Consider the following 17288-nt stretch of genomic DNA (forward strand, 5'->3'; position numbering starts at 1 on the left):
TGGGCTGTGTCCTTTTGAGTGGTGTTTTATCAGTTATTATATGTTTAGACCTAAAACAGGATAGCCTAAAAATATGAATACACTATGCATCATTAGCCTCTGGTCAGCATTACTGTTTTTGTTTTTGGAGTTCTGGTTCTATAAATATAATATAAATATAATACATGGTTTCATAGAATGTACTGTCTATATGCAGATGCATAGTGTAATATGTTTTTAGCACTACTGTTGATTGCGGGCTGAGGCCATCACTGGCGAAAGGCGAGGTTTGGAGTGTGCCAGGATGCACCTCTGCTCCCACAACAGCAGTGAGAAACTGCACAATAACTAAACGATTTTTATGCTTATTTAGCCAATGCAAGTAAACATCAGTGAGGCCATATTAGAAAGTGTACAGGGTGCTAAACAATTACAAAAGAATGGTGACACAGAACTGTTATCGCTTCTTATAATTTAATTATAACAACATCTTACCTTTCATTCGCTTCACCAGAACAACTGAAACAATGTCTTTCTTGGCATACCTCTTCTCTTGACTATATGCATCTGATTATCAAAAATACCCATCAATATGTCTCCTGTAAATTACTGTTAGCATAACACTATTAAATTACTTTTCAGAGTTCATGACAGGGTCTGTTCTCAAGATGCACATCAATCATATGGCCAACCAGGTAGGCATATTGTATTCTACTCTGTGATATCAAATAAATCCATGCTCACTTGACTACAGCTGCCCCCTGGAGTTGTGTTTCCAGATAGCTGTTCTTCTCAAGTGCTGATTCTTTCAAGAGCATCCAGATGTTCAAGTGTAAAACTCGTTGAACCATGGGCCAGGTCTTTAGTTAAGCAGCACAAAAAACATAGCAGAAATCGCAATTTGTGTTGAGGCAGTTCTCACACTCATTCAGATAATTTCATACTGAATATTTAAGGGAGAAGAATACTTGGGTGTCCAAACACAAAGAAAAAAGCATGGATTAAAGACAATGTGTGTAATTTACAAACATTTTAGGAACAAAACTCAACAATGTGATTAGGTTTTACCAAGCAATATTGTTTCTCTATTAAATTAGTAATCGTATGTGTTTGTGTTGTTATACATACATACTCATTTTAGTATATGTACCATGTTGGTACAAATTAATGAAAAAGAGATACATATAAATGAGTATGTTATAATTATAAAACTTCTTAAGAGAGCCCAGATTTCTCGCCACAACGGGCCTTGATGATGTCCACTTTGGGATTTGACACCCGGGCCCAGCTTTATTGAACGTCTACCTAGGAGTAGACCTGGTGGCTCTTGCCAGAGGGAACTTTAGCAAGAGAGAAAAGACCAAACTGAAGACAGCTGTTGTCTGATTACTGCTCGAGCTCTGGCTCCCTAGAGTTCCCTGGTAAGGCAATCTCCCAGAACTTCTGTTCCAAGCTTGATACTATGAATGGAAACGTGTAGCATATATTAAACATGTTATAACTATTCCTCTTCAGATACACAAATAGCTAATCAATATAGATAATAAATACGAAATATAATCTGTAGCTTTTCATAATTATCATGTAAAGAACAAGTGCTGAGATATTCTGTTTGCTGCTAAACAAGTACTGATCTCTCAAGATCCAACAAATAGATAACTAGATAAGGTCACATTAAAAGCCATCTTGACATCGAAATAATGAGTATTTATCATTGTTCACAGTGGAAATTAGAGTAGGTGTGGCTATTCTAGCAATATTTTGGTAATGAGCAAGAAGGTCCAGTGCACCATTGTTGTGTCGCACAAAGGCGCAAGGACAAAAGTTTGTATTCGTTTATGACTACTAAATAAAGGGCATCATGCAGAATGCCACAAAAGTAGAGCTCAGTCGTAAAGACCAGATTACTTCATGATTATCAATAAATTTGCCTGGCTAAGGCAGCGGTGAGGGCGTCTGATCTTCCAAAATTAGAATACTCAGAGGAACAGTGTGTCTCTTAGATTACAGAAGCACAGCACTCAATAAATTTGTTGACGTATTTGCATCTACAAAACTCCTAATACAGTTTCCACAGAATACAGTCTGTAAACATCTCTAGCTCAGTCTGTCACAGTGAATATCAAGAATATCAAGCAGAAGAAATATATAATGAAATTCAAAAAGACACCAGCAGGTGGTCTGCAAGAAAGTTCAGGATGTGCATGTTGCTTCCCCTTGAAAAAAATGGAATGCCTGTATCATTCATCTTATCAAACATCTGAAGGACAGTTCGCAAACCAGTGTTGAGAGTTGCAAATTCATTCGAAGGTCTTGACTTTGTGGAACATGTTCAACTAGACCCTTGGAAAGAGTTAGAGTTCACATTACACCTTGGAAACGAATGTCTGTTTTACATGAACAAACTGTGCCAAAGCATTGTGCGGCAAAGGATAATGTGTGGATTGAGTAGTATCCAGTGCCACTGCTGTAATAGAATTTCACACTTACTCTTTGAGTAGGTGAGTGGAAACAAATACCCACTTTTTTAGTTCTGCTTGAAGAAACGTGTAAATTAATGTCAAAAGAGTAAACTCATTCCGTTCTTACAAATAAACACTTAGCAACAATATTGTCATGGTGCAGGAAAAGCACCACGCCATGATGAGGCCAGGCTGAGTTCTGGTTGGCTTCATCTTCATTGGCCTTTGCACCTTTCAGGAAAGGAGTAGGGAAGATAAGACTGTGCCCACTCTGCAAGGAGACATCTCACTTGAAAGGGAATAACATGAAGGAACAACCACTTCAGACAGTTTGCTTTACCAAGGCCACCTTTGTTAGCTTGTAAGGCATCCTCGCTCGCTTCATAAATGTCTTAAAAGTATTCCCCAGCTGTACATCTCTGCTGCCTGGGTATACTAATCTCATGGTTTGGACACAGGTAGAATTGGAACGAGAAGAAATATTCTTATTGGTGCCTGTGTTTCCGTGGGATGCCAGTTACAGGTCATGTTTAGATGTGACGAGGTTCTTCTGCAGATATGTCACCATTGATTAAAAGATTTTGAGAAGAATTTGGAAAAATATTACATATCCATCATGAAGCATAATCCCTACAACGCAAATAATGTGTAACGATATTATACACAATTCAAGGTTTTTGAAATCACTGTGTTTACAAATCTGTAAATATATTACTATCTTTTTTAAATACATTACACCGTAGTTGTAAATACACAGTATTTAAATCAAGACAGTCAAACGAAATGGAAGTTAGACATCATCTGCCTTAGTTGTTTGCCATGGCTGCTTATAGGCTGCTTTTTATGTGTGGCTGGTAGGCCCCATTGCGAATATATGCAGACAGTGCGTATGCACTGGCATGGACACCACCACTTCAGCCGACTTCCACTTTCTTTTATGCCTGCCAGTAAAGTGCACTAATTGTACACAGGCGCACAGAGAAAAGAGGGAGAAGGCTTTGCGCACATCTCTGTTATTTTTTTAGTTGTGCTTAGCAGGTCTCCTATTCATCAACCAATAGTCTCTTCAAAATTTGCCACCTGCTTAATTTGTTCAGTATGCATTGAGTGCCTCCTAAGTAGCATCTTCTTGCTCTTGAACTCTTTTGGAAATGCAGGCGCTGTTGGCATAAAGGGTTTTGGACCACTGGAAATGATACCAGTCATCTTGTTGTGGACACTGATATCTGGGATGGGTGGGTAAGGATTTACATTCAGTGGAGGAAGGAACCCTGGTCTGGTGTGAGCGATGTGATCTAAAAGCAGGGCCCCAGAGCCCCTTCTTTCGAGAACAGCAGGGTTTCGTCTTCCTAAAGAGCTCAGGGGTAAGTTTTCCAGTGATTCTCTGGAATTTGAGAGCAGAGAAGGAGGAGAAAGCATCTTTTTCTTTTCTAAAAGTGATTTGCTATCTTCTGTGGCTGTAGGAGCCCTGGAGGAGGTCAGCTGGGAATCCGAACTGTAGTGATTGGCTCCCAGCCGCCTCCTCTGAACAATACTACTCAGGCTTGACACAGCCATGGCATGCATTGAGTCTGGGTCCTGGTCTACAGGGATTTCATTTTTGTTCTGGTTGCTATCCAAATCCAGTGAATGTGAATGTATCTCGTCATATGACAGCTTTCGTGGACCAGCATGATCAAAAGTTTTCAACAAGTGAGCTGTGTCTTTTACATCAATACTTTGGTGTCGAGTGAAGTATCGCTTTGAAAAGGCGAGGCCATTCATTCTGAGAGACAGTTCTTCCTCCGGGGTAATGTCCTGGAGTTCCTCCTGCAGAGAGAGGACTTTGTGCTGGTGGAGCAGTGAAGAAGGGATTTTGAGCCAAGGCTCGGAGTGTAAACGCTGCAACTGGGGAAACCTGGCACCCACGTGTGCGGGGGCGAGCCTTCTAGTAGGAGATCCTGGCTCCGAAGAACCTTTGCTGTCACCGAGAAGATCTCCAGCTATGTCCTTAAAGCTGAAGAGCTCGTTTTCATTCGCAGACGTATTTGAACTGGGAGAAGGAGATGTTTTGAGCTCTATTTCAGAGGGTGAAGTGCAGGGCCCAGGGGAGTGGCACCCCTCCATGTCTGGGGAAGGTGGAACATTCAAGTACTGCTTGGTTGTCTGCCGCCCGGAAGGAGACTTGTCTGTTGTGATGATAATTACTTCCTTTCCCCTTGCCTTGCAAGCATTGAGAAGAACCTTAAGGGTCTCCTTGTCTTCTGAATTGACTGCATAAACAAGCGCAGAGAAGCCTGAACGGTCCTGTAGACTGGGGTCCGCTCCACTTTTCAATAACAGAGAGACAGCCTCTGAGCCAGCCTTTTCTATGCATGCATGCATCAGAGCCGTCTTTCCAAATTTGTCTTGAATGTTCGGGTCAGCTTTATTTTCCAGTAGATATTTTATCATTTTGACTTTGCTGACGCTCTGTGTGTCCACGTGCTTTGTTTTGCAGGCGATCATTAATGGCGTTTCGCCTCGGTCGTTGCTCTCGTTGATGTAGGCCCCACCTTCGAGCAGCAGACGCGTGAGACGGAGCCTGCTCTGATACACCGCTTTAATGAGCGAGTTTCCTTCGGTTGTGATTTCCATCGCCTCATCCATCTTCAGGTCTCTTTTTGATACTGGCCTTCCCGGGACTTCAGAAAGCAGCACCTAATTAAGAGAGATACAAGGTAAAAGCATTGATTAGAACCCTGTCGCTGTGATAACCAAAAAGTTAATTATCTGGCTTATAAAAAAAGTATTTAATATTCACGATTTCATTATATATGTAAATATATTAAGACATTCCTAACAAGGAAAGCGCCAATACGTCAATTCTGTCTCTGCTTTCAGTACATTGTTCACCTTCGACACCTGAGGAGCTAAGAAACAATTACACACATGCTTGGTACTTGTACTCATTGCCTGGTCAAAATAAAAATTATTTAAAAAAACACCCATTTCACCAAATAAAGAACAAATATAATGCACGTGGGGGCTACTTTGTGGAAAGGCGGGAGTTTTGCTGTGGTGGGTGCAGTAATGTCTTTTGCACCGGCGCTGTGCGCTGTAAATAACACGCGGTACACCGGTGTGAGATTGGTTGCTGCGCAGTTACGGATAGAGCCGTCTCCGTCGCAGCCTTCGTTCCCGGCTCTCCGACGTCACTGCCAACACTTTATTATCCCTAGCTCACGTGAGCTAGGGTTTAACCAAAATACATACATCCGCAGGGGTTGCCGTGGCAACACCCCTACAGCACTGCTGCTGTTGGTCGCGCCCGCAGTCCTGTTATTCCACGGGCGCAATACTACATCCCTCCCAAAAGTTAACAACAAACAAATCAAACATAACACCATGACGGTAGAACAATGTTAATTAACAACTTAGCTCCATTGAATTATACTAGGAAGTCACGCAGCATCGTAGAGGGCGCAGGATTACTTCTCATGTGATATCTCGACCGGAGATCTCTCCCTTCTCGTGAAACGGGGTCTCTTGGATTAGTGCCAGAGTCCTGGTCTTGTCTGACACATGCACGTTCAGTCTTCTCAGGAGCAGGATCACTCAAACGGTGCTCTAGTTCTTCATCCTCTTCAGTCTCATCCATTTCGGTTGTTGAAGGGCCATGTCCTGGACTGGCACTGGGGACTTCGGATGGAGCATGGAATCTCTTAAGCCAGGATACATTTCGCGCTACCTGCTCAGGGCCTTGCTTTGCCACAATCATCGATCCTTGACGGCTGGTGACTATCCACGGCTTGTCTTCGAACGGGAGACGAAACTTGCTTCCAGGGAATCGGTCCTTTATGAGCACGGCATCTCCTTCTTGTATGTCCGAATGACGCGCTCTCCTGCACCTGCTCGTTCCATCATTTGAGTTTTTTCTCTTGGCATATTCTTTTCTTTCATTTATGGGGCTGGGCTTCCAGGACTCATGATGGGGTATGACATCAGTCACTATTCGCCCCATCGATAGATGGCCAGGAGCTACTCCAGTGGTAGAGTGTGGCGTCAGACGGTAATCACGGAGGAAAGAATAAATAGCTCTCTCTATTGCTTCATTCTTAGCCATCGCAATCCGAACCACTTTATTTAGTGTCCTCATAAACCTTTCTACTTCCCCGTTAGCTTGAGGCCAGCGAGGAGTTATCTTTCTGTGCTTAATGCCCAGGGACTGTAGGTATTCTCCGAACTCACTCCCACGAAATGGTGGTCCATTGTCAGTCTTGACCACTTGCACTAGTCCATGGGATGCAAATATTTTTTCCATCTTTGATATGATTTCAGACGTTGTCAGGGTTCTAACTATTTCTACCTCAGGGTACCGAGAGTAATCATCAATCATGACCATCAGATGATCTCCATTGGGCAAGCTCCCAAAGTCAAGGCTCGTTGACACTCACGGTTTGGGGGGTCGTTCCTCAGTCTCAATAGGGACTGGGGTGTTGGGAGTTCCAGTCGTTTGGTACCAATGGCACGACCGTATCAACTCCTCTACCCTTTCGTCCATCTGTGGGAACCACACCTTGGTTCTCAATCTGTTCTTCGTCTTCACCATCCCTTGGTGACCAGCATGTGCTAGCTGAACAACTCTTCTCGTGAGGCTGGATGGGATCACGAGTCTGTGATCTCGGGGGAGGAGACATCCGTCTTCACTGACCGTTAGTTCTTGCCTCACCCAGTGTAGTCCTTCCATAACCATCCTCTATTCCGGGGTTAGGGACTTCCACTGTTTCTGTCCAGTGTGCCAGTTATTGTTCTGTATCAGCTGAATGGCTCTTTGGAGGTTGTCGTCTGATTCCGTGGCTTGTCTTATCGTGTCCATCGTGATAGGTAGTGGTCGTGATCTCTCGGCTACACATTTGACGTATTCTTCGGTCTGACGAGCTTCGCATTCTTCTCGCTGAGTGGCGGGTCTGGAGTGCCTTGAGAGGTAGTCTGCTGGGTTATTTGATCCTGGACGATACTCCACTTTACAATTGTATTCCTGCAATTGAAGCATCCACTTCTCAATGCGTGGAGGTGGCTTGGATGCTGTGCCTTGGAAGAGGGGTATTAAGGGTTTGTGATCTGTGGTGACAGTGAATGGGTGTCTGTAAACATATAGGTGGAAGTGTTTACATCCCCAATGGATTGCAATTGCTTCTCGCTCAATCTGAGAATATCTTCTCTCTGTCTCAGTTAGTGAGCGGCTCGCATATGCCACCGGGGCCCAATCTTCCTCATTGACTTTCTGAAGGAGGACGGCTCCTAGCCCTGTTGGGCTGGCATCCACTACGATGGATGTTTCTCGCCAGGGATCAAAATATTGCAGGATGGTGTCGTCCGACAACGCTTCTTTTGTTGCTTGGAAAGCACGTTCATGTTCAGGACCCCAAGACCATGTTGATGCCGTTTTCGTGAGATCTCTCAATGGTTGAGTCAGTGACGTGAGGTTCTTTATAAAACGGCCACAGTAGTTCACCATGCCTAGAAAACTTCGGACTCCAGTTACGGTCGTAGGGGGTTTGGCATTTTTGATGTCTATCACCTTTTCCGGGTCAGGGGCAACGCCTCGTGACGATAAGGTGTATCCAAAGAATTGTATCGTTTCTTTGAGAAACTCACATTTTTCTCTATGGAGGGTAAGTCCCGACTCATGGATCTGCTGGAGAACTCTTTTGAGAATGTCATGGTGTTCCTGGATGGTTTTTGCAAATATGAGAATGTCATCACTGACATTTATAACACCTTTCAAGTCTATTAGCAACTCTCTTATTGTGTTTTGGGAAACTTCAGCTGCACTTGAAATTCCGAAGTTTAGCCTCTTGTAGCGGCGGAGTCCAATATGGGTAGAGAATGTTGTGATATACCTGGACTCTTCTGCTAGAACTAGTTGATGGTACCCTGATCTGAGGTCCAGCTTCGAGAACCATCTGACTTCACTGAGTTCTCCTATTAGGTCATCGATGGTTGGTGTAATGTGCCGTTCTCTTTTTATGGTTACATTTGGCAGTCTCATATCAACACAGATTCTGACCTCTCCAGGTTGTTTAGGATTTTTTGGCTACTACAATCGGAGATACCCAGGGTGTCGGGCCCTCCACTTTCTGTATGACTCCTGCCGATTCTAACTTGCATAGTTCCTTCTCCACTAGGAGGCGTAAGTGAAACGCTATCCTTCTGTGTCTTAAAGCTATGATTTGAACCGACTTGTTGATGTGTAGCGTGATTTCTTTTTCTTAGACACCCTATGCCTTCAAAAACATGAGCATAGGACTCTAATATGTCACTCAGGGACTCCATATATACCTCAAAAGTGAAGGTGACGATGCATAGGGCTTCTGCAGTGTGGCATCCTAGTAGCGTTCGCTGTCCTTCCTCTGCTACATAGATGTAGGCTTCGATTTCTTGAGATCCATGAGATACCATAGCACGAAACCTTCCCTTCATCGTCAGCGGTCGCACTTGACCATATGCAAATACTCTGACCTGTGTTGGTATGAGGGGTGGAATTGGGTTTAGCTTCTGGTACGTCGCTTGTGCCATGATGTTAATGGACGCTCCAGTGTCTATTATGGCGTGCACTGGGCATCCAGCTACTTGTATTTGACACTTGGGCAGTTTCCTCTTCCGACTTGTGGCCGTACTAATGTTGAAGATTGAGTGGACTATTTGTACTCCTTCCTCATCGTCATCCATGTCACTGCCTCTGGATTGTGTCTCTACAGCTGTGTTTACTGTGGTTTGAGTATTTGTGCCCCTCGTCGTTCTACATACTTTGACGAAATGATTACATTTTCCACATCCTACACACTTCTTTCCTTTGGCAGGGCAGTTGATAAGGGGGTGGTTTGTCCCTCCGCACCTTCCACATGTTTTGGTCGACGGTAGTGTCTTTTGTGTCTTTGGCCTGGAGGACGTTCCTATTACTGCTGCTACCTGCTCCATCTTGATTGGGTTCTGAAGAGCTGCTTCCATGTGGGACGCTCTTGCCTTTGATAGCTCTTTGGTTCTCCCCATTGTGAGAATGTCTTGTAAGGGTCGCCCTGACTCTTCAAGGATCCGTTCTCTTAATTTGGAGGACGCACATCCCTGTATGATTTGACCTCTAATTTAATCATTCTCATTGTGGAATGCGCATGTGGCCGCAAGTTCTTTCAGTCTCAAATAGAACATATCAATGGACTCATCAGCAGACTGTCGAGCTTGTCGAAAGATGAATCTTTCATAGTCTACATTGACCAAGGGACAAAAAGTGCGTTCGGAGCGGTGGAATAAGTGTGAGATGCGTCTTTGGTTCTGCTTCATTTATTGTTTTTGCTATGCGGTATATGTCTTTCCCTCCTAGGTGTACCACCATTGCTCGTTTTTGCTCATTGTCCGTTTTTGTGGCTTTGAAATAGAACATGAGACGTTCCACCCATTAATTCCATCGTGCCGCCTGTGTGGATGGGGCACCTTCCACTATGAATGTCTCAATGGGGGGTACTGTATTCATTTTTTCTCTCTCCTTAGGTTGTGGTGAGTACAGCTGAAACTGTGTTTGCTGTGTCTTGTTTTTGTTGTTGTTTTTTTAACTACTTTACTGTCTCTTAATTTTCTGTGCCTTTAAATACTGCTTTTGGGCGAGGCACATACAGCTTTGCCCGTCACTGTGTGGTTTATTTGCTCATTTTTTTGGGGGGGGGGGGTGTGGCCTGATTCAGAGGGCCGGCGATCTTACCGGCAGGTGTGCTTTGTGTATGTTGAGGTCTTCTTTTGCTGGGGTGTCCGACTGGTGTCTTGTTTCCCTGCACGGCCGCCTCGCCACGTGGGTGTGGTCGAGGCACGAGCACCGTGCTTAACCTCTTTGCACAGGTGGGTGGGGCCCGTCCTCGTCGCCAGTGTAATGTCTTTTGCACCGGCGCCGCGCGCTGTAAATAACATTCGGTACACCGGTGTGAGATTGGTTGCTGCGCAGTTACGGAGAGAGCCGTCTCCGTCGCAGCCTTCGTTCCCGGCTCTCCGACGTCACTGCCAACACTTTATTATCCCTAGCTCACGTGAGCTAGGGCTTAACCAAAACACATACATCCGTAGGGGTTGCCGTGGCAACACCCCTACAGCACTGCTGCTGTTCGTCGCGCCCGCAGTCCTGTTATTCTATGGGCGCGATACTACAGGTGTAAGGTTGGGAGTTGCTCATATAATCAGAATATGATGCGATTTCATTAACGAGTAAATATTTTTTAGAAAAACCTCCCTTTCTTTCTGTCACATGTATTCAATCTAGCGAGGGAGACAATGAAATAAATAAATTAAATTGCAATATACCACAGTGCCTCATAACTAACCCTTCATAGCATGGTTTAGTAAAATACAATTAACAAACCACAAACAAAGGGGGTTATTCTAACTTTGGAGGAGGTGTTAATCCGTCCCAAAAGTGACGGAAAAGTGACGGATTTACCACCAGCCGTATTATGAGTCCATTATATCCTATGGAACTCGTAATACGGCTGGTGGTATATCCGTCACTTTACCGTCACTTTTGGGACGGATTAACACTCCTCCAAAGTTAGAATAACCCCCAAAGTGCCTAATATGGGCCATAATATGCCTTCTGCTGGTCCGATTTACTACCTTTCCCGTGCGCCTATATTCAGTGTATGATTCCAAAATTATATATGAGATCTAAATTCCCAAATTCTGATTGCAGAACCGCAATCACTGGACGTTTGTGCTTGCAGAAGGAACTTAGAACTACAAAAGAAACTGGCGGCATGACCCACATCGGCCAGCATGAGCCACTTCGTGCAATACTAGTTCTGGGCTAGTGGCAGGAACACGGTGTTCCTAGAGCACTGGTCATTCCTAGGTTACTGTAGAAACATAGTGGGCCATTTCAAACCTGAAGTACCTACACCTAATGTAGAAAAGGGAGGGATAAGTGTGCAAACTGAGTGTGAAAAACACCTGCCCATCAAAGTAGCGCACCAGGGAAAGATGTGTAGTGGGTAGTAGTGTTTTCCAAAAAGTGGTGCAGTAGAGATAAGGCAAGTCTCAGGTTTGTTAAAAACCTGACTTTTGGTGAGATCCGGGGGCCTGCTTGAGCTCGGATGCCAAGATTATGCATCATAGAGCTGAAACTCTATGCCATGCTGTGGCCAGTGTGAGCCTGGGTCCAGAAACTGCACTAAAGAGATGAGGTGAGGCTAAGCTGTGGCCGGCGTGAGCTTGGGTCCAGAGACTGCACTACAGAGATGAGGCGAGTCTAAGATGTGGTCGACGTGAGCTTGGGTCCAGAGACTCCACCTTAGAGATCAGGCGAGGCTAATCTGTGGCAGGCGTGAGCTTGGGTAGCATTAATCCATACCATGTTGAGTAATAGTTTGCGGGTTAGATATCTGTTGTGATGGTGTACACATAGGCTATGTGAAAAGTATCAATAGCCTTTTACCTACCCACATGCTATGGCTAAGAGTATCCAAACTGAGAAGCAGGAGAGAGTGATAACAGCGATAGAAGGACGAGGAAGAAAAGGAAGGGAGGGAATAGGAGAGGAGATGAGGAAAGGAAACGTAAGTAACTGTGGCTCTCGGTGGTTATCACGTGGTTACAGTTGTTGTGATAGGCGGGCGGAATTAAAAGTGTTAATGTGAGTGATTGATGTTGAGTGAAAATGTGTGTAGGTGATGCTGAGAGGTATAAAAACCTGGAGGCATCTTTACTAACAAGTCACGCAACACCACTGAAGGGGTGGAAAGAGGGGATTGTTCCTCTATTGAGGAGGATATAACAAGTGCAGAAAGCCATAAAAAGACTACCCACATGACAAACAACAAGACCTGATGGCTTCCCGGTCTTGTTCTACAAAGCGTGTGCTTTAATTGTGAATTTAAACCAGCACAGTATGTAAACAATAGTCTTTTCTTTCAGTATGTTCCCACCACCTCCATTCCTACCCTCAAGGCCAAACTCTCCGCCTTTGCTGTTCCACCTCTTCTGCGAACCCTATTCAAAGACATTTATGGGTGGGGGAGTTAGAGATTTCCTGGCTACGGCTCCCTCAAAGGACGCGCCATGGGATCACCACTCTCAGAACTTCCTCCCGAATACTACTGGGTCACTGGCAACAGGTCACCAGAGAGAAAGGTTCCACCACCTTCCCGTCACTCTTAACTCCGTTTACACATAATCCAGACTTCCCACCAGCACCCAGATTTAGAGCTTGGAACAGCAATAACCCCATTAGGCGACTTATTTTCCATACGTACACTCACCACTAGAAAATAATTTTAGCTGACTGGGGGCGTAGAGGGGATTACTATTTCCGTGTTACGCAACTTTTACACTGGGCGGCTCCTAAAGGAATACTACACTGGCTAGTAGGCTAGCACCCCTCTTGAAAATCTGTTTATAAAGCAGATGTATAAGGGCATAACGTGTCTGCAACGTGCTTTTTTGACCTCACCACAAAACCCATAAATACGTTTGATACAAAACAGACTTGGTATGAGGCCTGAAGACGAAGTGATAGTGCACAAGGAGATTTTTATTCAAATCTTTTATTATTTCGGAAAAAAGCTGGCTAACACGTGTTTCACAACATCTAAGTCGCTTCTTCAGGGCCAAATCATTACCTTACCAAACTGACAAAGGGAATTTATTTTATAAAAGGGGTGGGTTAACATGGTTTTTCATGGGTAAACATATTTTTTTAAGGTCAGAACAGACAGTGAGCATAACCAGATTAAAGAAGGGAATAGGTACTCAATAAAAACGGACAAGCAAAAATAATTAACATTAGAATCACAAGTCACTGCCTTTTGGGGCGGTTATAATTACAATCTTTAAGTGCAACAGAGTTTTGTTCTCATAAAACAAATTGTGCCAGAGATAAACCCATACATACCAATATGTAGAGCCCTCCCAACATTATCTTTAAGCTGTGGTTATGCTCAATCAAAAAATCACCGTGTGAACAGGTACCTATGTTCAACTGTGCCTCGATCGAAATGGAAAACTGTGTGACTTCGCAAAACAATAAAAGGAAAAGGACAGATCTTGCTTAATCAACAGCTCACCGTGTGAAAAAGTCTCCTATTGAACCTCAAAGTTATATTGAACTGAGTGCATCCTCGAACAAGAAACAGAGAAAAGACCAGATAAGCCAAACTGTGCTCTGAAAGAATCCACACGAAAAAAAATACGCTCAAGTCAAATAAACTAAGTCAGAAGTACCAACAGAGGAGGGATGTGGCCTGATGGGTGAAGATGGCAGTCGCTCTCTGCTAGAGCTCCCACTGGCTGCACCATTTCCTTTGGCATCCTGGTGCTGGCAGGCCCTGTGGCAGCAACAGCCCCCCTGGGTGTGCTGCTCAGTTTGTGGTGTGCAATAGCACCCATGAAGCTGTTCCTGCCGCACTTGAAGCTGCAGCAGCTGGGGTTCAAAGGCCCCAACATGGAGGCAGCCTGATGTCACAACAGAGGACACCGCCCACTGGACAGGGTGCAGGACCAGAGTGAGCCACCCCTCTTTCTCCCCCCGCCTGTTTTCACCTGTAGCTGCAGATCAATAGGGCTTGTGGGCCCTAAGATCTAGGTGACCGACCCGCTTTGCAGACCACAGTAGACTTTGAGCCAGGCCACGTTAGCTGGGAAGGAGGGCCCGGACTCCTGGAGACGACCAGAGGGGCAGGAGTGGCCTGCTCAGCTGTGAGGCTCTCTTGTTTTCTCCCTCTTCTCTCCCCCCACAACTCATGGACTGGTGACAGCCCTAGGGACCCAGCAGGTGAGTGGAGGGTGCTAGGGGCAACCGGAGTGCCTGATCCAGTGTGGGGGTTATAGATTGTAGTAGATGCCCTGAACTGCCGTAGTGAAGTGGAAAGTCTTCCTACTTTCTACCCATCTCTGACTCCAGGGGGTCCAAGCTTGAATGATGGTGGGGGCTTCTTCCCCCCCCCAACACAGGGTGCATGTAGCCCTGAAGGGGCCCGACCTGGACACAGTGCTGGCATGGGGTGGCAAGGGCAGGGTCCTGCTGCATGTGCTGCCCAGATGGAGTTGGTGGTGCAGTCGGGCCTTGGAACTGTAGTCAGCCCTTGCCCTGAGCTCTTTTCTTTTGTGAAACATTCTGCTGGTGCACCATCACTGGTCCAAGACCTGCAGGAGCCATTTTCACCATGGGGGTGCAGCTGACCTGCTGGGGCCCAGATCCAATCCAAAATTGACTGCTTCCTGGCCCCCTCACAAGTCACACGTGGGGCCCAGGACCTGGCAGTCACCCCCAGGCCTCCCTCCCCAGCAGAAGATTCTGGGGCTATCTTGTTGGCTATCCAAGAGCCCAAGTTGGCACTAGAGTCCAAGATTGGTGAGGTAGAGGTGGAAGTATCCCTGTTGCGACCGAATTTACGTGGGTAGCAGACAGGGTGACTGAGGCAGTAGGACAAGTCTTAGTGGTGGAGGACTCTTTGGGTGAGCTGCAGGCCATGGTCTTGAGGTTGTTGAGCACAATGCAATGCCTGGAAGAATGGACTGAGGATGCAGAGAATCGTGCTCAGAGCTGTCACCTATGATTTGTGGGCTTTGCAGAAGGCACAGTGGGGGTGACACTAGAGCAATTTCTTAAAAACTTGATTTCATCCTTGAGGCCTCCGACCAGCTGTTGTCCTGTTTCATGATCGAATGGGCGCATAGGTCCTTGGTGCCCAAGCCGCCCCCCCGGGCCCCACCACTCCCAGTTTTTGCCAAAGTACTCAACTACAGGGACCACATCCTGCAGCAGGTCCACCAGGCCGGGAATCAAGTTCACGGCACACAACGGATCATTAATTTCAGAGGCTATACTCGCCAGGTGCAGCTGGTCCAGAAATCCAATGACAAGATCAGAGCGAAACTCCGCTCCTTAAATCTAAATTACATGCTGATGTTTCCAGCATGCTTATGGGCCATTCATATTTCATTTCTAACACTGTTTTCTTTGATACACTGTAGGCATCATGGGAGGAGGCAATGTAAAAGCAGGCATTGACAATTAATCCGGTGCCGAGGTGGGGGGGTGGGCTCTCAGTTTGCCGCTGGAAGTCGCAGTGGTGGTGCCGCTGAGGATCTTGGGCAGACTCTGACTCTGAAATGGGAGATCGAGGCTGGAGGTTGGCACTATACGGCTCACCAGGACTACTTTGTTTGCAGCAACAGCCCGCCCAGACATTGGCCCATGACATATCGGCAGACTCGATGGACAAGGCCTAAGGTCTTCCCGACTCTTTTCTTTCAATATCCCACCCAATGCGTGTGGTATTTCCTGGTGACACTTGCCTTTGGGTGCAGCATGATAGTCAACTATATTGACTATCTGTGCCGTGTTAGATGTATGAGATTTCTATGTGTGCTGTTGACTGTGTGTTATTTTCTGGATTCTCATGTTGTTTGGCGCACGTAATAGCCGACGAAAAGGCATATTGTTACTGTGCTGATGTATGTGATGTGTTTTGTCTATATGATCTTTTTTGGATTGAACAGCCCTGTGTGAATATCGCAAACAGAGAAAAACTTTTAGCTTGAGATAAATCTCATTTAAATGAGAGAAACAAGGTTGAGGTGAAGATGACAAGCGGATGTCAACCAAGTCACTGTAACAGCAAAAAAATATCACTGAGAAAGGATCATATGTCAAAATAGCCATGAAAATACCGTGCAGGACCAAAATGCTGAGGCATAAATATCGAGAACCAAAGCATTGTGAAGAAAAGTGCATGTAGGTAAGTATAGATTTACTGCCTGAGTCCCAAAGCTGAAGATATTTCTGAAGGTATATATATTGTCAAGGTTCATATATATATGGAGTAAAGTGTTGTAAACCTATGCTCACAGAGACATATTAACCTTGTTGATATTTTGTTCTAGATATTTTGGCCACATGCTATTGTTTCCTTGATATTCTAAATACACTAGAGATAAACTGAGATGGGATTTTTACAAATGGTCTGAAAATGTCCCAACATACCAGGATTCTGGGATGCTGTGGTCTCGGACATACAGAGGACATAGGGTATGCTGTCTGCGAAAAACATTAAGTGGAACCTACTGTTTTTTCCCCAGAGAGAAAAAAGGTACAAAATAATGCATGCGCTTGCGGGGATGTGATCGGTCCTAGCAAAACATAGGAATGCAATACTTTAGAGCCACCAAGATTTGAGAGGTGGAAGAGGGAAATCTCGGAACGGCAAGAACAGTAGGTAAAGACCACGCAGGATGGTGAGAAAATGCTCGATGGTTTTGTGGAATGGGCAGAAATGTTGAGGCAACTAGACACAGTGCCAGATTGGCAATAGATCATCTAATAAAGGGCACCCCAAAGGGTTCATTTTAGACTCGGGAACGGGGATCACAATACATCAAATACTAACGGAAATCCCTAAATAAGAATGACTCAACAATATCTTCAATGGGTTGATTTCACTTCTTCTAGTTTATAGTTCTTTAGACACTTTTTCTCTTTTTTTTATAGTTTACAATATAAAAAATCGTTATCAAACTTCGTTACATCACAACATTTCTTATTTCATGTTTGTAATATAGATCACATCATACAATGTTTACAAATTCCACTCCCTTCTCAGATTCAACACATTCATACCACACATACATGGTCACACACTCTTAAAGCAAAACAAACATTCCTCCTCCCCCAGGAGTATTCTTATCAATCCAACATAAAGACCACTATTTTGAGTCTTTCTTCACTGTGTCTCAGTGAGGGTGGCTCAAACAACGATCAACACACGTTTCGGTGGAGTAAACAACTGGTGACCAGCTTCTTCAGGAACAATACCCAACTGTCCATTTTCTTTTCAACATATACAATGTTGT

General features: G+C 45.0%; 1 protein-coding gene across 1 annotated transcript in view; it reads right to left on the minus strand.

The window, feature by feature from the left end:
* Positions 1 to 438: 438 nt before the first annotated feature.
* ANKRD34B (ankyrin repeat domain 34B) overlaps positions 439 to 17288 on the minus strand; it is a 230833-nt gene continuing 213983 nt past the window's right edge. The window contains exon 2 of the mRNA XM_069224498.1: positions 439 to 5120. Coding sequence (XP_069080599.1) covers positions 3492 to 5069 — 1578 coding nt within the window. The 5' untranslated portion in view covers positions 5070 to 5120 and the 3' untranslated portion in view covers positions 439 to 3491. The remainder of the gene's footprint in view (positions 5121 to 17288) is intronic.

This window comes from Pleurodeles waltl, chromosome 1_1 (assembly GCF_031143425.1).
Source record: "Pleurodeles waltl isolate 20211129_DDA chromosome 1_1, aPleWal1.hap1.20221129, whole genome shotgun sequence".
In the NCBI taxonomy this organism is placed as follows: Eukaryota; Metazoa; Chordata; class Amphibia; order Caudata; family Salamandridae; genus Pleurodeles; species Pleurodeles waltl.